Here is a 22,969-nt window from a genome sequence, read left to right as displayed (position 1 = left end):
TGTGTGTTTCTGAGTGTCTGCGTTATACTATGTTTCTCAACAACAACAAAAAAGTAACACCATGTAACCCAAAAACAGTACTAGACATGGCTACGTTGCATTTGCATGTGTTCATAACTTCATAATATAGTATTATCTCAATTTCAAGATATAAACCTTTTCAGAAAGCTAAACTAGCTTTCTAAGAAGTATTATATTTCGGAACGGAGATAGTATGTAGCAGCTGAAATATTGCGACTCACAATTCATGTTTACAACAACGGTCGAGGCCTATTTACGGCCGATTTTCCATTCAAAAATGTCTACATCATTCGTGCGTTTGCACTACGAGTCACTATCTGTACTCTGCTAGCTAGTCTCCGTTTAAGAACGGAAAACATCACAGGTTACTCGTGTGGCACTCATCACGTTCCTTGAATTGTTGCCACAGTTCGATATGACTGGATTATTCAGACTTTCAGAGCAAGAGAACAGGTATTCCATCAGCCAGCACAAGAACCGGCAGACAAGGTCCTACAAAGCAGCCGCGGAAACGGAATCCATTGACGCCAGCATCTTCATATGCTCTTCGGTGACAATGAACAGCTTGTCGTTGTCCCGGATCACGTCCACCGAGTCGATCTCTGATCCTTCGTGGTTCAGGACCAGCGCCTTCTCCCCATCGACTTTCAGTTTCTCTCCTGGGAGAAAACAGACAGACGTTTCAGCTACGAATTCATTGTCCAATGCGCTTGGGGAACGATGCAGTATGCTGATATATGTTTCAATTTCTTGGTGTCTAATGAGTACGTACCAATGATGGTTTTGAACTCTTCCATCGTGGGTGGTAGATTGATGAGCTTGCCGGCCTCGGAGCTGTGGTTCCTGACGAACGGATGACCCCTGTATATGCTCACCCGAGGCCAGTGCGCGCTGTCCGATCTCTTGCTCGGGAGCTTCCTCTGACTAAGGTCCCCTGACGAGCCGACCACCGTGACGCTGTCCGCTGGCGAGTCGTATATGGTTATCGGGTGGCCGACCTCCCGCCTCTTCGCGAGCTCGCGCAGCTCCGCCACCAATGCCGTGGGGGTGGCGGCGCCAGCGCTGTCGTGGCTGGCCTTGTCCACGCTGGCGCCGTTCATGACAAGGAACCTGGCCACGTCGGCTCGGCCCTCGGTCAGCGCGACGCGCAGGGCGGTGGCGCCGTTGCGGTCCTCGCAGTCGACGCTCAGGCCGTGCTTGAGGAGCTCCCGCAGTGTGTCGATGTCGCCCCGCCGCGCGGCTAGGCAGAGGAGGTCGCCGCCGGCGTGCGGGGTCGAGACGCGCGCAAGGTGGTAGAGGATGCTGAACACCTTGTGGTGCCGCGCCGCGATGGCCTGCCACATCGCCGTGTTGCCCTGCGAGTCTGCCCTCACCACCAATAGAGAACAGTTAGCCAATTTATTTTAGGGTGATCGCCGAAAATGATCAGTGATAAAGTGATCCGCTACCTTTGATGTTCACGTTGCAGCCATGCCTGAGTAGTACCAGCACGCACTCCTCGTACCCCTTTGATGCCGCGATGTGCTGCCAGTGGCACGGATCAGCTGCTCAGTGCACTGTCTCGCAGTTCGAACTGGAGATGAAAAATGTGTTGTTCTGCTTACCAGCGCAGTTCTTCCTTTGGAGTCGCCTACGTCAGGGTCCATCCCAACCCTGAGGAGGTCCTCAAGGAAGCTGCTGTTCCCAGTGGCGGCGACCGTGAGGAGATTGCACGGAATGTTGACGCCGCTGCTGTCCTCACCGGCGCTCTCACCCAGCAAGTCCTTCATGTCATGCACTTCAATTTGATGCTGAACAATAAAACACAGCAGACAAGGATCGATTTGTTTCAGTTATCATCCACAGAACTGAATTAGATGTGTCACGCTGACAGACACAAGAAGATATGCATTACCCTGAGGAAGTTCTTGATGATGATGACGCTGTCGTCGGGCTTACTCTGCATGGCCTCCTTGAGCGTGGCCTGCTTCAGCCTCAACAGCTGGCTCAACGTCCTGGTCCGGAACGTGAAGCACTGTGCGCGGTCGCTCAACGCGCTCACCTCGCCAAAGATGTCCCTGGTGCCCAACGTGCCCACCACCTGCTCCCGGTCACCATCGAAGTGGATGATCTCCACCTCCCCGGACACGATGATGTACACGTCGTCCGCCGCCTCATTTTGCACGATCACGTCCTCCTTGGGCGGAATGTACTCCGGCTTCGTCCTGGTGACCAGGAGCAGGAGAGTCTCTCTTGAGACGTCCTTGAAGAGGTACACCTCCTTGACGACGGGGAGGAAGAGGTGCTCGCAGATGCTCTTGCAGATGGACTTGGGTAGCTGGTCGATAAGCTGCTGCTGGTTAAGGCTCTCCGCCCTGAACTTAAGGCACATGTAGGCCAGGATCTGCTGCTGCAGCCTCGGCGGCAGGCGGTTCCTGCTCACGAAGTTGGACGCCGCCCGAATGCTGTTCCTCTGCCAACCAACGGAAAATGGACACATGAGATTCAGGCAAAAGTAGTGCTTCTGTTGCGTGGTGGGTTACACAGTACACGGAACTTACGAATTCCATGGTGCGGCGGGTTCCCTCGACGACAAGATTGGTCATGTTGCCGATGAGGTAGGCGGTGAGGCCGAGGTTGAAGAGCATGTAGAAGATGTTGAAGATCATCTCGACGTTGTTCTGGGCGTGCAGGTCGCCGTAGCCGACGGTGGTCATGGTGGTGATGGACCAGTAGATGGAGGAGATGTAGCGCATCCACAGGCTCTCCTGCCGGAAGTTGGGTGTCACCGCGCCGATCCACGTCTTGTCCCGGTTTGGGTACCGGTCTGCGATCATGTAATACAGGCAACCCGCGTAGTGCACCAGGAACAGAGTCACCTGAACCATCACAACCATCTCTTTCAGAATTTCTCCACAGTTCTTCAGACAAATACGCTGCAAGTGTCTCCAATGTTCTTCAGACCAATACATTCCCAACGCGATCTTACCGCAATGAGCCGTGCACAACGAATCCAGAAGTAGCTGAATCGGATGTCCTTCTCTAGCCTGAAGATTGATCGAATAGTTTAGGCTCTGATTGTTCTGCATTTAACTGTTGGTTTATCGAGTGCTTCAAAAGGTAGTGTCTCATCGCTTAATTACCTTGTGAAAAACTGTTTGACCTTCCTGAGCCGCCACAGCCGGAAGACACCGAGCACGGTGTACACCCAGCCTTCCCTAACCTTCCCGGTTGCGAGGTAGGCCAGGCCTTGGAAGGGGATCGTCGACGCCACATCCAGGATGAAAAATGTCTTCAGGTACCTACATTTACAAGGTTATTACGGCAATCCATAGAGACCAAAACCAAAAAATCAAATAGTATAACATAAAAGTAAAAAAACTTTGGACAGATTTTGCCCGCGAACGTGCCGATTCTAGCATGCTGGCGCGCTGGGATGTGAAACGGTCGATATAGGCAGAACCAGGACTGGAACATGGCCCGGGCCAAAAACTAACTGCAATTTTTCATCTAAAAGAACTCATGTTTATCACAAAATCTCTTCTAGGAGCTTCTTCGAATTGAGGATTTCATGACTGTTTGTGTGTAGAGATTAATGGATAAAATGCATTTGTCTTCTGTTGATCTAATCCTAGAACATGAAATCCATAATGTTTTTGTTAAATCAATGAATCACTTCAATTCTGGACAGTGACATATATCAATTCAAGTGAACTTTGAAAACAGTGATTTTGAAAACAGTAAACTTTCTAAAAACACGTGTATCACGAAATCTCTTCGAGGAGCTTCTTCAATTTGAGGATTTGCTGACTGTTTCGGTGTAGAGATTAATGGATAAAATGCATTTGTTTCTATTGATCTATTCCTAGAACATGAAATTAATAATAAATAAATAAATAAATGGATCACTTCAATTCTGGACAGTGACATATATCAGTTCAAGTGAACTTTGAAAAGATTGAGATGGACAGAAATACTTAGCTCCTACAAGGGGGAGCCGTTCCGTAACATTACCGTCCGGCTCCTCCTCCCCGGATCTTCCCTCCACCACCAAACCTGCAGCATAGAGCCGGCGCGGGCGCCTCCCAGATCCACCTCGAAGCCACCCTCCCGGACCTGCAGCTGCCTCCCCCTGACCTACACGTACATCTGGCCAGCAGGATGTGTTCATGTCCGAGGAGGCGATCAATCTGCAGCTAGAGCGTCGAGCTCACGCAGGTGGTCTGGTATCAGTGTTCCCAGGTGAGGATTTTCGGGAAGATCCCGACCGCCTCTCCGCCTCCAAGGTCTCCCCAATCCCGCCGGCCCTGCACGTCCAGATCGCGAATTCGATCGGATCGAAGAACTGGAGTTCCGTGGGGCGTGATGGGGCCTGCGCGTGATGGGGCGGCTCGGTTGGATCCTGCGCGTGCCGCCGGCGCATCGGCTCCTCCCTCGCCGGCGCAGCCAACCATTGGATCCAGATTCTGCTGCTTAGCGGAGGACGAGGATTCTGACGAGAAGACGCGGGAGACGGCGGAGGAGGCGGTGTGGTCGGTGCTTGGGTTTGAACAAGCAGTGCAGCAGATCAGGCGGTTGCCGGAATTGCCCCTAGAGGAGGTGAGAGAAGACTTCTGGACAAAGATCGGATTCCCGACGTCTGAGTCCAGGGAATGGTCAAGGTCTGCGTCACCGGTGGTACGTTTTTCGTCGTGCAGGTTGTCGGAGCGGGCAAGGTCTGCGTCGCCTCCGCCGAGGGAGAAGGTCAAGAGGTCTGTGATGAGGGCGGCGTCCTCATCGCCGGTAGGCCTGCGGCTTTCCCGGATGCCGCGGATGAAGCCCTGGAGAGGCCCGCTTCCGCGTCGTCGAGTCACGCCGGCGCCTGTCTTTCGGGACTTCCTCGCTGCAGCCACGGCACGTCGGCCGGCGGCGATCGTGCCGGTGGATCCTTCGTTGGGGTCTGCTACCTCCATGGTGCTTGGGGCGTCTCCGACGCTGAGTCGCGTGGTGGTGGAGGCGACGCCGGCAGCTTCGCCTTCGGTGACGGCCGAGGAGCGGCGGTGCGGCCGTTGATCGCGGAGGGTCTCGAGCCGCGATTCATACGGGCGGATGCGCACCGGAGGCCTCCTCTAGCGGGCCGCAAAGTCGATGGGCCTGGTTCGGTCGGGCCGTGATGGTCGTGCGAAGGCGCCTCGCTGCGTCCCTATCGACAACAGCATACGATCACGGGAGATCGACCAGGTCCCGTATCGTTCCAGAGTCATCTTCACCGCCGCCGCTCGCCCTTGCGTGGTGGTGGAGGCGACGCCGGCAGCTTCACCTTCGGTGACGGCCGAGGAGCCGGCGGTGCGGCCGTTGATCGCGGCGGGTCTCGAGCCGCGATTCAAACCGACGGATGCGGCACTGGAGGCCTCCTCTAGTGGGCCGCAAAGTCAATGGGCCTGGTTCGGTCGGGTCGTGATGGCTGTGCAGAAGGCGCCTCGCTGCGTCCCTATCGACAACATGCAGCGGTCGGCTGCGGTGACCCCAGCGTCGCTGCAGCTGACCACGGGCCTACTGGCATTGGGGCCGATGCATCGGCCGGCTATGCAGCAGCCGGCCATGTCGCCACCTTCGTCGCAGCAGCCGACTTCGGAGGTCGATACGCAGCTGCATGTTTCGGCGGAGGACGCTACGCTACCGCGCCATCTGGATGCGGGGCAGCGGACCTTGAGGGTCTCGTCGTGTCCCGCGGACGGACCCGTTGAGCCTGTGATACCGCCTCCATGGGCGGAGGGGCAGGCTGATGGGACGAAGGGCGCTTCTTCTTCGACACCCTCTTCCCTCGCGAAGGGGGACTCGCCATGGGGCTGCTGTGATACAGGGGGCTACATCACCTTCTACCCCTGTATCGGTGACCTCTTCTCCCTCACCGTCTTGGTCTCCACAGCCCTCGACTTCTCCATCGCCTGTATCCACCCTGCAGCAACCGCCACCCACGGTCCCTCCTCCCGTTGTTCAACCAACGGTGAGGCGGAGTGGGAGGTACGCTCTTGCGGTGGATGGGGCGGGGCCGACGGATGAGGATGCCATGCAGAGAGCCATGCGGCGTAAGGCTGAGAAGAACCTCGACACGGTAGGTAATAAGCAACCATCCAAGTCGTTTAGTTCGTTTTCAGATACTCGTATTTCTTCAAATTTGAGTAGCATAGGAGTTAATATGGGTAGTAGGTCTGATGAGATTTCAGTTTCGGCCAATGTGTTGAGACAGACAGAGCTTGACCGTCTAACGGTTGTTCCGAATGTTTCCACTGGGCATGAAACAACAGTAGTAGACGATGAGGAAGAGGATGACATCCTAGATGGTCAGAAGTCGATTTAGAATACGTGGAGCTTAGTTCTGATCTACAAGCTTCTGAACGTGGTTCTCGATCGTCGGCTGGAAAGAAATCTCGTAGATATAGCAAGAATACTAAATCTAAAATAGTTTCTCGATGAATGGCATGTTTCGAAATAGCAGAGGTCTTGGTGACTTGGCTAAACATTCTCACATTGCCGATGGTTGTAGAGATTATGATTTAGATTTCATTGCTATATCGGAGACGGGTAGGCGAAATTTCACACAAAGTTTTCTCGACCGACTGTCAGGCGGGATTAACTTTCAGTGGTTTTCTCGCCCGCCACGTGGTAGGTCCGGTGGCATTTTACTTGGAGTCCGTATAGACACCATGACTGTCTTAGCTAGTTCTGATGGAGAGTATCACATTAAGCTCGACATTCAGAATAAAGCAGACGATTTCACGTGGAGTCTGTTTGCTGTGTATGGTGCCGCCCAGGATGCTTTTAAGGCTGACTTTTTACGTGAGTTGGTAAATCTTACAAAAGATAATCCTTATCCAATTTTAATCGGAGGCGATTTTAATTTGTTGAGATTTCCTCACGAGAAAAGTAAAGGCCGTTTCGATGGACATTGGCCTTTCTTGTTCAATGCTGTCATTGATAGCCTTGATTTAAGAGGGGTGTTTATGTCCGGTCGACAGTTTACTTGGGCCAACAGCTTGCCTAAACCCACATACGAGAAACTAGATCGCGTGTTGATGGATACCGAATGGGAAAATAAATACCCTATGGTGTCAGTCCGTGCACTAGAACGTATTGAAAAACTGTCTGACCTTGCTCCCATCCTCCTAACTACTGGGAATCCCCGTCCTGTTTGTAAACGGCCGTTCAAATTTGAACTTGGCTGGCTACATCGAGAGGGATTTCATGATATGGTTAAGAATGTTTGGGAGAGACCGGTCGGGGGCAGCACTCCAATTTTGAGATGGAATAATAAGATGCGGACAATGCGCAAACATCTCTCTGGTTGGGCTGCCCATACGGCCGGTATCCTTAAAAAGAGAAAGCTCGCTTATCAAATGTAATTGATGAGTTTGAGGCTATTGCGGAGGTTAGACTGTTGTCTACGCAAGAGATTGAACTTAAAAATCAATCAAATGCGCAGATGGCGAGTCTTCTTTGCGAGGAGGAACTCAAATGGTATCAACGTTCCAAAGCTCAATTCATATTAGAAGGAGATTCAAATACGCGATATTTCCATGGCTTAGCCAATGGGAGACATCGGAAAAAACTTATTCATTCTCTTATTCAAGATGAAGGGTTGATTGAAGGCCATGAGCAACTCAAATCTTACATTACTAATTATTATAAAGGTCTATTTGGTCCTCCGGAGGAAAGCACCTTCTCTCTTAATGAGGACTTAACGGACGATATACCCCAAGTTTCTATGGAAGAAAATGGTCTACTAACCGCACCTTATACTGAGGAAGAGGTTCAGAAGGCAATTTTCCAGATGGAATGCAACAAAGCACCGGGTCCTGATGGTTTTCCAGCGGAGTTTTATCAATCTTTCTGGGATACGATTAAATCGGACCTTCTAGATTTGTTCAATGACCTACATATTGGACAACTAGAATTATTTCGTCTAAATTTTGGTGAAGTAATCTTGTTACCGAAAGTTAATGAGGCAGAAAGGATTCAACAATATAGACCTATTTGCCTCTTAAATGTAAGTTTCAAGATTTTCACGAAAGTGGCCACCATTAGACTTAATACGGTTGCGGATCATGTTGTCCAGCCATCACAGACAGCCTTTATTCAAGGAAGGAACATCCTTGATGGAGTGGCGGTCTTGCATGAGACGGTACATGAGTTGCATTCTAAGAAATTACATGGGGTTATTCTAAAACTAGATTTTGAAAAGGCGTATGATAAAGTTAAGTGGTCTTTCCTACAGCAGACACTCAGGATGAAAGGTTTTTCTCCAGAGTGGCGCGCTCTAATAAATGATTTTGTGTATGGAGGTAGTGTTGCAATCCGGGTTAATGATGACACCGGCCACTATTTCCAAACACGAAAAGGGTTACGCCAAGGGGATCCGTTATCACCGATGTTGTTTAACATTGTAGCGGATATGCTGGCTATACTCATAGAGCGGGCCAAGGCTGATGGCCAGATTGAAGAAGTGATTCCACATCTGGTTGATGGTGGTCTATCTATACTTCAATATGCCGATGATACAATTCTGTTTATGGATCATGATCTTGAAAAAGCTCAAAATCTAAAATTAATTTTGGCGGCTTTTGAACAGTTGTCAGGATTGAAAATCAATTTCCATAAAAGAGAATTGTTCTGTTTCGGTGATGCCCAAAACGATACGGCTCTGTATACAGAGTTGTTTGGTTGCGGGCAAGGCCAATTTCCTATTCGTTATTTGGGTATTCCGATTCATTATCGGAGACTTACAATCGCGGAATGGAAATTAGTGGAAGAAAGATTACAAAAATGCCTTAGTAGTTGGAAAGGTAAATTGTTGTCCCTGGTAGGAAGATTGGTACTCATTAATTCGGTACTCACAAATATGGTCCTGTATATGTTATCATTCTTCATCCTACCGAAAGGAATTCTGTATAAACTCGATTACTATCGATCCAGATTCTTTTGGCAAGGGGACAGCGAGAAAAAAAAATATCGACTGGTTGAGTGGAGTATAGTTTGTAGTCCCAAAGATCAAGGAGGGCTTGGAGTTCATGACCTGGAGGTCAAGAATTCAGCTCTTCTGGGTAAATGGATGTTTAAGCTACTTACTGAGGATGGGACTTGGCAAACTATTCTTCCGAGAAAGTATATCGGTTCGAAGACATTATCCCAAGTGGTTTGGAAACTTGGGGATTCTCACTTCTGGGCTGGTCTTATGGCGACAAAAAATGTATTCTTTCGCCATGGTACTTTCTCAATCAGGAATTTAGCACAGATACGGTTCTGGGAAGATACTTGGCTAGACAATGCACCCTTAAGTGAACAGTATCCTGCTTTGTATAGGATTGCTCGTCGCCAAGGTGATACCATTGCTACTGTAATGGCTACCTCACCTCCGAATGTGACGTTCAGACGGGTTTTACTTGGATAAAGACTTGTGGCATGGAATACACTAATTCAACGGCTCGGAGATATTCATTTATCACCTGAACTAGACGAATTTAGATGGAACCTTCATGTAGATGATACCTTTTCCGTAAAATCTTTCTACAATGCGATCCTTCTTTCTGACTTACCAGTTGACAACAGTAAGAAGATTTGGAAGATGAAGATACCATTAAAAATTAAAATTTTTGGATGGTATCTTCGTCATGGGGTTATTCTCACCAAAGACAATCTTGTTAAGCGGAATTGGCATGGAAGTACACGGTGTGTTTTTTGTCATCAGGACGAAACAATCAAACACTTATTCTTCCAGTGCCAGTTCGCGAGATCTATATGGTCTGTCATCCAAGTAGCGTCTACCTTGTATCCTCCGACTAGTGTCGCCAATGTCTTTGGCAATTGGCTTCATGGTATAGATTTAAGGTTTAAGTTGCTTCTTAGGGTGGGGGCGCTAGCAGTTATCTGGGCGCTTTGGCTATGTAGAAATGACAAGATCTTTAATGACAAAAATTGTTCTTTGTTGCAGGTCATCTACAGATGTACATGTATTCTCCGTTCATGGTTACCTCTACAGCGAGTGGAGAACCGACAGCTATGTACGGAGGTCTGTACACGGTTGGAGGCTACGGTGAGGGATACTTTTTCCCTACATGGGTGGCAGCATAGTCTACGGATAGATGCCCCACCTACACTTTAGACGTTATATGATTCATCGTTCCGATATGTATCTCGCCTAGTTTTTATTATTTATCCTTTTGGACTTAAGACAACAAAATGGCTGTGTGCATCCTGGTTATGCAGAGGCTGGATGTAATTGCTTATTAAAGTAATAAATCATCCTTTATCGAAAAAAAGGGGGAGCCGCAGCTGAATCCCAGTGGCGTCTGCACTAGGATTCAAGGAGAGAGTGAGAGGTAATGCCGCACCACTCGAGCATCACACGTGCGCACCAGCACCAGAGGTCTAGAGCGCGGCGCCAACCGACGGTCGCGCGGAGGAGGGTAGGAGGCGGCCAGGCAGGGCGGGGCCAGCAGCCGAGCAGCATGGCGTCAAGCGGCGCTGCGCCAGAGAAGGACGAGGTCAAGCCGCATTGAGCTAGGGGAGGGACGAGGGAGGGAAATCCTATTCATCACCCGTGAGTGATGGATACAAACCATCGCCCGCGTGGTTTCCTAACGGGGAGAGTTTGGGCCACGGCCCATCAAAAGGCAGGGAGCCAGTAGGTCTCGGGTTTTTCCGGTTTTTGTAGAGTTCTTTCTGGTTTTTTTGGGTTTCGGTTTTCTTTCGATTTTTCTTCAATTTTTTTGATATTTTTTCCTTTTTTAACAAATTTTAAAGTGGAGCAAATTTTAAAGTTAAGCAAATTTCAAAGTAAGCAAATTTTTAATTTGAGCAAATTTCGAATCTGGGCAATTTTTAAACTAAACAAATTTTGAATTTGGGAAAATTTGAAATCTACGCAATTTTCGAATATAAGAAAATTTCAATTCTGAGCAAATTTCAAATCTAAAGAAATTTCAAATTTGGAAAATTTTGAAACAACCAAACTAATGGGTCAGGCCCATTAACGGTTTCCCCTTAGGGGTGATGGTTAGCTGCTCCCGATGAGGGAGGGGCTAGGCAGAGGCTTCGAGCGTTGCCCGAACGGGCCTGGTTTCGGTCGTGTTGGAAATATTGGGCTAGAAAAAACTGGCCCCGTACTGCTCTGTGCCGCATGCCAGGTCAAAAAATCCACATAGGCAAGTGGACGGAAATAAAGATGGCAATGGTATGGTATGTGCAGGCTAAAGCAATACCATACTCATATCCGTATAATTAAGGACATGTACAGTGCTGAACGCGGTTAAGGGGAGGGAAAAGGAAAATTAATCCCAGCATTCATACGTAAGAGTCTATAGCTCCAACGCTGGCCTCCAATTTGAGGCGCTTATTTCTACACCAGATTCGATTTGATTTGCATGCCCCAAGCGAACTGAAAGGAAGCGTCCGGCGCCAAATCTTGCATCGATGTTATTATCTCAACATCTAGCGGCCGGGAACATACGAAGCAACTGCCGATCCAGCGGAATTAGGATCCTGGTGTCCCTGGTTAGCGTTGTAGATGTCTTAATGGGTATAAATTTCTACCCATACCCGTACCTATGGGTCCACATCTATACCTGGCGGGTACCATACCTATTGGGTACATGATGGATATGTTAAATTATACACAAGTTACTCACAATTTTAAATTTATCAATAATAAATTTAATTAAAAATGAATTATCTCAACTCAATAACAAGTAGCTGAGTACATAACAATTAACAAAAAAATCATATTCTCATACTCTAACTCATAAGTCAACAAAAGTAGATGTGTCACATAAGAAATTTACAATAAACGGGTAAGGTATGGGTATACATGTGGGTACGAGGCTATATCCGTGCTCTACCCATGATTTAACATGTATTATATGGGTACTACTCATGTGCATAAAAGTGTACCCATACCCTGCCCATGCGGGTACGGTACCCATGGGTAAAATTGCCATCCTTCAGCGAAAAGGGTGTTTATTAAAACCATATACAGATTTTTTAATTAATTTTCATGAATATTACGCGATTTGCGAAAAAATTGAATCGCTAGAACACCGTCGATTAGACCGTCGCCCGAACTAGCACCTGGCTTTTCGTGAAAAGACAGACAACCGATCTACAGAGTGGCCACCGAGGGGACCAGATCGGCCACGCAACGGCTGATCAACCTATGCACCGTTGACTACCTGCATGATTACTGCACACATAGTTAGCCTAATAATTGATCATTGTTTTCCCGCTAAATCCTTTCGCCTCCGTTTCGGCCATTCTCTCCCGCCTCCATATTCCGTCAATACTCACCGTCTCTCTCTCTCTCTATTAAACCGGATATCACTTTGTTGGGATGTGCCAGTTCTTCCTCTTCCTCCCACCGACGAAATTCCACCTTGGGTGTACCTTGCTCCGACCCAGAATTTAGGTTGAAGAAGGCAAAGAATGGAAGCTTGCCACCGCGGGTGGGAGCGTAGCGGTATTGGTGCGTTCATCTTACAAAGGTGAAGGAGGGTGAAGATTTTAAGTTGGTCATGAAGTTTTTCATGTGTGTCAACTATGACATTTCTCCACACCCTCGCGCAAGTTCGTCGTCGATGATCCCTCTGGTATGTTATGAAAGCATGTTGAAATTTCTTTCGATGTTTTTAAACTTGCTTATTTATGTTGTATTCTCCTCCCCTCTACAAATGGTACCATTGGATTGACAGGAAACGACCGGTGTGGACACTGTAGGAGATTGAGGATAGGCATTGGCGTGCAGGGGAGCAGTTTTTTGTGGAGGAGCGTGCGGAAAAGGCCGCTGCACGGGAGAAAGAGGAGCGAGAGAAAGCTAAATGAAAACAGCTAGAAATCGGGGCAAACCCATGGTTTCCTATGGAAGAACTCAAGGGAAAGAAGAGAGAAAGAACATAGGAAGAAGAAAGGAGAAGGTCCACACGATTTATTCCATGTCTGTGGCTTATCGGCAAACACGTTGCCGACCAAGCCTGTCAGTAGGGAAGTGGGCGACTCCTAGCTACATGTGAACGACATCGCTGTCAGATGATAGTGGGATCCAGGACGCCTAGTCTGCCACTTGTCAACCGATCGGCGGTTGTTTTGTCGATTGAATCACGAGTATGAAACTTTTAAAGAACATGTATTATTCCTATACAATAAAAACTTATTATTTAAAAATAAACGACAGAAATGGTGCCGCACCCCGGGCCATTGGAAATCAAAAACAAAAAGATTGAAAGGGACCGGATTAATAATTGGCAAAATCATCAAACATTCAACGGCACAACAAATAAATCAAAATTATTTGATTATTGGAGTAAGATTCTGAAATCTGTGACATGACAATGCAACTAAAATTCTTAGATGTATCCTTGTGGACCCTGCCGCGATCTGAAAAGATAGTGCCATATCTTCAATCTCTAATCCATCAAAAAGAAACAGAAGCTATACTATTCGGTCACACGATGTGGTCCCTGCCATGTCCCGGAACCTCGCGCACATCACGGTACATGGTACTCGTGCAAACGTGCAGTCTGTTTCGCACCTTTGCCCCTTATAACTCATAAATCAAACCATAGTTATTTATAAATCACAAATGTGTTTTACCTATAAAAAATCGCAAATGGGTTTAAAAATCTGTAATTTGTTAACGTCATAATAGTGCGGTTTGGTCAGGGTTCTGTACTGGTTTTAGAAGTCCTTTTTTTTCTTTCAAACACGCAAAAGCTGCATGTCATTGCATTAGAAGAAAAAAAGCAGACTGCAGCGGTTTCGGCATTCGAAAGGGAATGCGGGTACATGGCGTGTGATAGTGGTTGGGCGACCACGAGCATGCCGATAGAATACAACACCCCACGAGGGAATGCGGGTTTTAGAAGTCCCACATCTACTTTCTTTTTCTCCCACTTGCCATTTCTTAATATAGCTTGTGTCGCCACGATAAGGTATTTCATCAAGTCTCCCGAGTATGTCATAATTTTTTGGTGTTATGACAAGCGTCAAGATTCAAGACACGAAACAACTATACATATCACCAATGACCTGCCATGAACATATATATCAGGCAGTTCACGATTCTTTTTGAAAGGAAGGCAAAATATTTTCCTTAATTCACTGGATAAGAAGAAGATAGAGTATCAAGTTTTAAAGTTACAAACCACGCATGCACCAAAGCCTACTCTCCTGGCAAAATATGACCTATTTTTTTGTGCCTGCCAAAACCCCACCACTTGGCATCTAGCTTAATTGTATTTAGCATAATCACCGCCATGGTGCTCTTGCTCATAAAGGTTGGATGCTGTGAGAAGGGTAAGTGCCGATACATGAAGAAACCTTCACCCAAGGAAAGTTGAGGTATTGAAGTTTTGGAGTCTAATCCAATCTTTAATCGTATTCCAAATTTGGACGGAGTAGCTACATTTGAAAAGTATGCGAGTCGGCTTCTCATTTTCACGCCGAAAGAGGGCAAAGCCAACTACTTGGCCAATCCCTTCTCTCCAACCTATCTGTCATCCAAACCAATGAGTAGAATAGGGCCAAGTCCTCCTTGTTGCACGGTTTTTCCATCCCAACCCAAGGCCTCTCTGGGGCCATCCACTCCATCTATGACGAAGATCTCTTGCGAACTTGTCCGTGTTGAGAATGCCAAGACCTCCTCAAGAAGTTTGTCTAGCAATTAAAACTTTCATTGTCTACCAGAGACCCTATCGGTGCATGCCCAAAATAAACTCCGAAGTAATTTTGGATTGCTTGAAGGGGCTCAACCGGAAAGGCAATGGCAGGTCGAAGTGTTTTCCATTCCAAGGGACAAGACTGTCGCCTTATCAACGAAATATTGAAAGTGAATTTCTTTTATCCTCTTCACCGAAAGTGGAAGGCCAAGGTATTTCATTGGGAAGCTCGTTTTCATAGTCAGAAGGTCGAGAGGACATCATCAAGGTCTACCGTCCCTCATTGGATGGGATCCACTAAGCTCTTCTCAAATTTTGTATAGGGGATCTGATGTATTCCCGAAGTTATCTAGTATTTAGGCTATGGTCGAGATTTCTTCGCAGATAGGACTCACCCATATTTTGTCATTTGGTTTCTTGCCACCCAGATGGCAACACGAGAAAAAAAGTAGAGCAGAGAAAGATGGTAACGCTTGAGTATACTCCTAGAGAGCAATGCTCCTCTGTCCTGTGTCGGGAAACTTTTCAAACCGTGAAGTGCAGTCACTAGCTTAGCATATACTGTCACCACAAAGAATTTAAAGTTGATAAGAAAAGTCGTAAAGGTTGGATGTTGTGAGAATGATCAAGTGTGGATACATGACAAGATCGCACCCATGACTTTTTGTGACAACATTCTCTTATATTTATCCCTTATATGTTTACTTTTGGAAAAGGGCATAGCTTTATTAACATGAAAACATATATCTTCTCGACAGATCTGGCCCATTTTTAGGAGAAAAAGGAGAGAAGAGAAGTGGGGAAATGCTTGTACCAAAAACAGGCAATGGAGCATGGGTAACACGCACGGCAAAGCTAACGGCGTTTTGCAACTCAAACAAATGCAAATACGAGAAGAGAAAGAGGGGAAGCTTGTGGGTACTCCGAAGGGCAATTATCCTGTGTTTGGAAGTTTTCTAAACCGTGAAGCCTAGTCCCTGACATACTATCACCACAAAGAATCTAACTTTCTAAGAAAAGCCATAAAGGTTGGATGCTGTGAGAAGAGTAAGTGCCGATACATGACAAGATACCACCCATGACTTTGCGTGACAACAATTATGCTTATATTTGGTATGTTTACTTTTGTGAAGGGCATAACTTTATTTACTATACAAGAAACCATATATCTTGTCATATCCTGCCCATTTTTAGGACAAACAAAAGGACAAAAAAAGGAAGAAGAAAAACAAAAAGATTCAAAGGAGAAGTGTGGAAATGCTTGTATAGCAAAATCAGGCAATGGAGCATGGCTGCATGGGTAACACGCACGGCACAACAAAGGTTGTTTTGCAACTGATATACAGCGTATATAGCGATATGATAAGGATGTATGTCGTCATGCAACTCAAAAAAGGAAGAAGAAAAACTATATTGTACGTACGCAGGTAGGCATGGTGTATGTAACGTACCTGTGGGTTATCCTCTTCCTGTCGCGGACGAGGAGCTGCGTGCTGGAGTCGATGTAGGCGACGAAGAAGGTGAGGACGATGTCAATGGCGAAGAAGAGGTCGACGACCATGTCGGTCACCTCCAGGCCGCCCTTCGGGGAGGCGTTCATGAAGGCGACCTCGAACGGGTACACCCACGCCGAGTACGCCACCAGGATCACCATGAACGTCTCCCAGCACCTAAGCCACATATATGCATTATCAATCTATCATACCATACCACGCCGATCAAGTGAAGGTCATGTCGTACGTAGCAGCTGAAGAGAACCTAGCCATGGTGGCCGGTGTCACTCACTCACCTGTATCTGGAGTCGAGAGGCGAGACGACCCACTTGTCGGGGCGGCCGGTAGGGGACTGGCTGTAGCCTAGGGGCGGCAGCAAGAGCTTGGACAGGTTCCGAAGGTTGAATGAGCGGTTGAAGGAGCGGGAGGTGCCATAACCGGAGCCGGAGCCGCTTGTGGCTCCGCCGCTGCTCGTGCTCGTGCTCTGGAAGCTGGAGATCTTCATTGCTCCCGCGTCGAGAAAGAGCTACCACTGAATTCCTTCTTGGCAACCCCAGCTAAATCAAAGAACCAGGGAGAACCAGCCGAGATGGGCACGTACATACTACGTGCTAGCTAAGAGAAACCGGCCAAGACGTGCATATGGTGCGGTCGGCCGGGGAGGGAGATCGAAGCAAGAGAAACGAGAAAGGCAAGGATCAAATCAAGGCATCGAAATAATGGAGGCGAGCATCCATCGATCCATCAATAATGGAGGATAAGCTAGGAGGGGGTCCTGTCCGGAGACGAAAGTGACCAGGCACGGTCCGCCGGCCTCTGGATTCAGCCAGAGCTAGCGCGTGCACGCGGGCATTCACCCCTGGTCGATGCAGATGGTAGTAGTAGCTTGAGACGAGCCGACGACTGGTGGTTGCTGTTGTCCTTGTGGCCAAGAGAATTCACCGTAGTACCTGAGCTATTTGTATGTGTATGGAATGTTCATTGATGTTGATCGATGCCCTGGGTCCATGCAAATGCCTACTTGTCTGTCTGCCTCGGGCGCCAAGCATATGTGCTCAACTGCTGACTCCTCTGGCCCTTTTGGATTTGGAGCTTTCTAGCGTGGAATTGATTGGCGACACTGCACGCTGCAGTGACTGCGGTCTCGATCGATCGCGGGTCGATGCTGGGCGCAAAGTGTAGCTTGGCTTCTCCATGTTTATCACGACAGATGGCACTGTTGGGAATTTCAGATGGATTTTTTTTTCTAGTTTTGGGGTTGATACACACAACTATCATGCGCACATATTTCTAGCTAACGTGCGCTACTGTATCGATCGATCGACGCCGTAAGAAGCTTCCAGCTTTCCGTGTATTAATTTCAAGATTAGCTGACCGACATGTGTAGCTCGAGAACAGAAAAGGTTTGCTCATCGAGCGACACATTTCCCTTTCAGAGGATCGAGGATTCGACCGGGGTAGGTGATTTCGTGATATCGTGAGAAGCTTGGGTCTCTGAGAGAGAAGAAGATAAAAGAGCATGGTTGTGCAGTGTCGTGATCACTGCAGATTATGACGGGGTGGACTTGACTCTGAAACTGAAGAATCAGACAGGTGAGCCAACATCAGGGTAGCCAACACGATGCTGCAAACAATTACTGGAAGCTCACACTGCTGGCCTAAGTCGAAGTGACAGGGTGTGGGCACCCTTAAATAGGCAAAACATATTCACATCACATCGTGATCTTGAGTCTCTGATTTTGCCTAAACTTGTTGGCTCTCCTCTGCCGACGTAGTACGTAATGATCGTGGCTGGGGCTATACGTGAATCCAACTGCAATTTTCTTGGCCGAAACCAGTTGACTAAATTGGTGGCTTAAGGACGGCAAATTGGTGGCCTAATTCGTGAAGTTAGAGTGATAGAATGTATGCAATATGTTGGAAAAAACGGATAACACCTGTTAGATGTATATATCTGTCAAAAACGGATAACTTCGTGGGGGCGCTGCATGCGCCGGAGGGCCACACTTCGCGGGCGGACGGGCCGTTTGGATCACCGGTGCCGCCTCCACGGGCGGAGGGGTATGCTGGTGATCATACGCCCACGCTGTCTTCGCCCTTGGCGGGGGATTCGCCACGGTCTGGTTCTGTACGGGGGCCTGCACCGCCATCTTCCCCTGTATCGCCAGACTCTTCGCCTGCTTCGACGGTTTCTTCACCGCGTTCGACTTCACCTTCGCCAGTCTCTACCTTGCAGCAGCCTCCTCCCGCTGTCCCTCCTCCTGTCGTTCAGCCGACGGTGAGGCGGAGTGGGAGATTTGCGCTTGCGGAGGATGGGTCGGGGGCGACGGACGAGGACGCCATGCAGCGTGCCATGCGACGCAAGGCGGAGAAGAATCTTGACACGGCAGGTATGAAACAACCTCCTAAGTCTTTTACTTCTTTTTCAGATTCACGTATTTCTTCTAATTTGAGTAGTCTTGGGGTCTCGTTGGGTACTACGTCTAATGAGATCTCGGTTTCGGCTAATGTGTTGAGACAGACGGAACTTGACCATTTAACGGTTATTTCGAATGATTCCACTGGGCTTTAAACTTCCGTGATAGATGATGATGAAGAGGATGACATCCTAGATGGTCAGCTTCTCTCGGCTATCATTGGTAATGTTTCAGAAGTCGACCTAGAACACTCGGAGCTTAGTTCAGTATATGATCTAAAAGCTTCAGCACGAGGTTCTCGGTCGTCTGCTGGAAAGAAGTCTCATCGATATAGCAAAAGTTCTAAATCTAAAATAGTCTCTCAATGAATGGCATGTTTCGGAATAGCAGAGGTCTTGAAGACTTGGCTAAGCATTCTCACATTGCCGATGGTTGTAGAGATTATGATTTAGACTTTCTTGCCATATCAGAGACTGGTAGGCGGAATTTCTCACAGAGTTTCCTCGACCGTTTATCAGGCGGGATTAACTTTCAGTGGTTTTCTCGCCCGCCTCGTGGAAGGTCTGGGGGCATTTTACTTGGCGTCCGCATAGACACTATGACTGTTCTAGCTAGTTCTGATGTGGAGTATCACATTAAGCTCGACATTCGGAATAAAGCTGACGGTTTCACTTGGAGTCTGGTTGCTGTGTATGGTGCCGCCCAAGATGCTTTTAAGGCTGACTTTTTACGTGAGTTGGTAAATCTGACTAAAGATAATCCCTACCCGATTTTGATCGGAGGGGATTTCAATCTACTAAGATTTCCTCATGAGAAAAGTAAAGGTCTTTTTGATGAACATTGGCCTTTCTTGTCTAATGTTGTCATTGACAGCCTTGACTTAAGAAAGGTGTTTATGTCGGGTCGACGGTTTACTTGGGCCAACAGCTTGCCTGAGCCCACATACGAAAAGCTAGATCGCGTGTTGATGGGTACCGAATGGAAAGATAAATACCCTATGGTTTCTGTCCGTGCACTAGAACGTATTGAAAAAATGTCTGACCATGCTCCTATCCTCTTAACTACTGTGAATCCCAGACCTGTTTGTAAGCGGCCTTTCAAATTTGAACTTGACTGGTTACATAGAGAAGGGTTCCATGAGATGGTTAAGACGGTTTGGGAGAGGCCAGTTGGGGTACCACTCCAATATTGAGATGGAATAATAAAATGCGTGCAATGCGCAGACATCTCTCTGGTTGGGCTGCCCATACAGCTGGTCTTCTCAAAAAGGAGAAGGCTCGCTTATCAACTGTGATTGATGAGCTTGAGGCGGTTGCTGAGGTTAGACCGTTGTCTCCGCATGAGATTGAACTTAAGAATCAGTCCAATGCGCAGATGGCGAGTCTTCTTCGCGAAGAGGAACTCAAATGGTATCAACGTTCCAAAGCCCAATTCATTTTGGAAGGAGACTCAAATACACGATATTTCCATGGTATTGCCAATGGGAGACATCGCAAAAAACGTATTCACTCTCTTATTCAAGATGAGGGGTTGATTGAAGGCTATGAGCAACTCAAATCTTATATTACTAATTATTATAAAGGCTTGTTTGGACCTCCGGATGAAAGTTCATTTTCTCTAAATGAGGACTTAACAGCTGATATACCCCAAGTTTCTATTGAAGAAAATGGCTTACTAACTGCACCGTATTCTGAGGAAGAAGTGCAGAAGGCTATTTTCCAAATGAAATGCAACAAAGCACCGGGTCCCGATGGTTTTCCAGCAGAGTTTTATCAAACTTTCTGGATACAATAAAAGCGGATCTTCTAGATTTGTTCAGTGCTCTGCATATTGGACAACTAGAATTATTTCGTCTAAATTTTGGTGAAGTAATCTTGTTACCGAAAGTTAATGAGGCAGAAAGGATTCAACAATATAGACCTATTTGCCTCTTAAACGTAAGTTTCAAGATTTTCACGAAAGTGGCCACCATTAGACTTAATACGGTTGCAGATCATGTCGTTCAGCCATCACAAACTGCTTTCATGCAAGGAAGAAATATCCTTGATGGTGTGGCAGTTTTGCATGAGACGGTACATGAGATGCATACTAAGAAATTAAATGGGGTTATTTTAAAATTAGATTTTGAAAAGGCTTATGACAAGGTCAAGTGGTCTTTCCTTCAACAGACACTCAGGATGAAAGGTTTTTCTCCTGAATGGCGCGCTTTAATAAATGATTTCGTGTATGGAGGTAGTGTGGAAATTCGGGTTAATGATGACACCGGCCATTATTTCCAAACACGAAAAGGGTTACGCCAAGGGGATCCGTTATCACCAATGTTATTCAACATTGTGGCGGATGTGTTGGCTATGCTCATAGAGCGAGCCAAGTCTGATGGTCAGATTGAAGGTTTGATTCCACATCTTGTTGATGGTGGTTTATATATCCTTCAATATGCCGACTTTATGGATCACGATCTCGAAAAAGCTCACAACCTGAAATTAATTTTGGCGGCTTTTGAGCAGTTGTCGGGATTGAAAATCAATTTCCATAAAAGTGAATTGTTCTGCTTCGGTGATGCCCAAGATGATACAACTCTATATACAGCGTTGTTTGGTTGTGGGCAAGGCCAATTTCCTATTCGCTATTTGGGTATTCCGAATCATTATCGGAGACTTACGATTGCTGAATGGAAAATAGTGGAAGAAAGATTACAGAAGCGTCTAAGTAGTTGGAAAGGTAAATTGCTGTCCCTAGGAGGAAGATTGGTACTCATTAATTCGGTATTGACAAATATGGTACTGTATATGTTATCATTCTTCCTATTGCCAAAAGGAATTCTGCATAAACTCGATTATTATCGATCCAGATTCTTTTGGCAATGGGACAGCGAGAAAAAGAAATATCGACTGGTTAAATGGAGTATAGTTTGTAGTCCCAAAGATCAAGGCGGGCTTGGAGTTCATGACCTCGAGGTCAAGAATTCAGCTCTGCTGGGTAAATGGCTTTTTAAGCTCCTTACCGAGGATGGGATTTGGCAATCTATTCTTCGGAGAAAATATATCGGCTCCAAGACGTTGTCCCAAGTGGTTTGGAAACCTGGGGATTCACACTTCTGGGCTGGTCTCATGGTGACAAAGAATGTTTTCTTCCGTCATGGAACTTTCTCAATTAAGAATGGAGCACAGATACGGTTCTGGGAGGATTCTTGGTTAGACAATGCACCCCTAAGTGAACAATATCCTGCATTGTATAGTATCGTTCGTCGCAAAAGGAGATACCATTGCCACAGTAATGGCTACCTCTCCCCCGAATGTGACGTTCAGACGAGTTTTGCTAGGACAAAGGCTTTTGGCATGGAATGCCTTAATTCAAAGGTTGGGGGATATTAATCTATCACCTGAACCAGATGAATTTAGGTGGAATTTACATGTAGATGGCTCTTTCTCGGTCAAATCTTTATACAGCGCCATGCTTCATTCTGATTTACCAGTTGATAATAATAAGAAGATTTGGAAGATATTTGGATGGTATCTTCGTCGAGGTGTCATCCTCACCAAAGACAATCTTGTTAAGCGGAATTGGCACGGAAGTACTCGATTTTTTTTTGTCATCACGACGAAACTATTAAACACCTTTTCTTCCAGTGCCAATTCGCGAGATCTATTTGGTCTGTCATCCAAGTAGCGTCTACCCTGTATCCTCCGACTAGTGTGGCCAATGTCTTTGGCAATTGGCTTCACGGTATAGATCCAAGGTTCAAGTTGCTTCTTAGGGTGGGGGCGCTAGCAGTTATCTGGGTGCTTTGGCTGAGTAGAAATGACAAGATTTTTATGATAAAAATTGCTCTTTATTGCAGGTCATCTACAGATGTACAGGTATTCTCCGTTTGTGGTTACCTCTTCAGCGCATGGAGAACCGAGACCTATTTACGAAGGTCTGTACACGGTTGGAGGCTACGGCGAGGGATACTTTTTCCCTACATGGGTGGCAGCATAGTCTACGGATTGAAGCCCCACCCACACCTTAGGCGTTATATGATTCATCGTTCCGATATGTATTCCGCCTAGTTCCTTTTTAGTTTGGCTTTTTTCGACTTAAAGACTCTTAAACGGCTTCTAAAAAGTAATAAAGCATTCTTTATCGAAAAAATCTGTCTATTGTAGTTTTCCCATATGTTAGGGGGCTTTCTGCATATGTGCACATGTACATGTACTATATATTGTGGCCTTTGGCCCCCTGGTAATACAACAAGCATATTGCCCTAACATGGTATCAGAGCAAAATTGGTCCTTCTGAAAACTTGTTCTCGGCCGGCTTCTCCCTGATCTAATCTCGATTCCCCGGCCGGCTTCTCCCCGATCCCGATCCGATCTCGACTCCGTCCGCCTTGATT

At 47.0% G+C, this 22,969-nt stretch overlaps 1 protein-coding gene across 1 annotated transcript; it reads right to left on the bottom strand.

Moving 5' to 3' along the window:
- Positions 1–248: 248 nt before the first annotated feature.
- Positions 249–17,077, bottom strand: LOC127324162 (potassium channel AKT2). Its single transcript, XM_051352170.2, has 10 exons — positions 16,471–17,077; positions 16,133–16,351; positions 3,144–3,302; positions 2,990–3,047; positions 2,562–2,879; positions 1,916–2,473; positions 1,626–1,811; positions 1,470–1,545; positions 794–1,384; positions 249–680 (listed from the first exon to the last, which is right to left on the bottom strand). Exons 1-10 carry the CDS (start codon positions 16,677–16,679, stop codon positions 514–516), a joined length of 2,541 nt encoding a protein of 846 aa, XP_051208130.1. The 5' UTR covers positions 16,680–17,077; the 3' UTR covers positions 249–513.
- Positions 17,078–22,969: the final 5,892 nt, after the last annotated feature.

Source organism: Lolium perenne, chromosome 1, assembly GCF_019359855.2.
Source record: "Lolium perenne isolate Kyuss_39 chromosome 1, Kyuss_2.0, whole genome shotgun sequence".
Lineage (NCBI taxonomy): Eukaryota > Viridiplantae > Streptophyta > Magnoliopsida > Poales > Poaceae > Lolium > Lolium perenne.
This window is presented reverse-complemented; position numbering and strand designations above follow the sequence as displayed.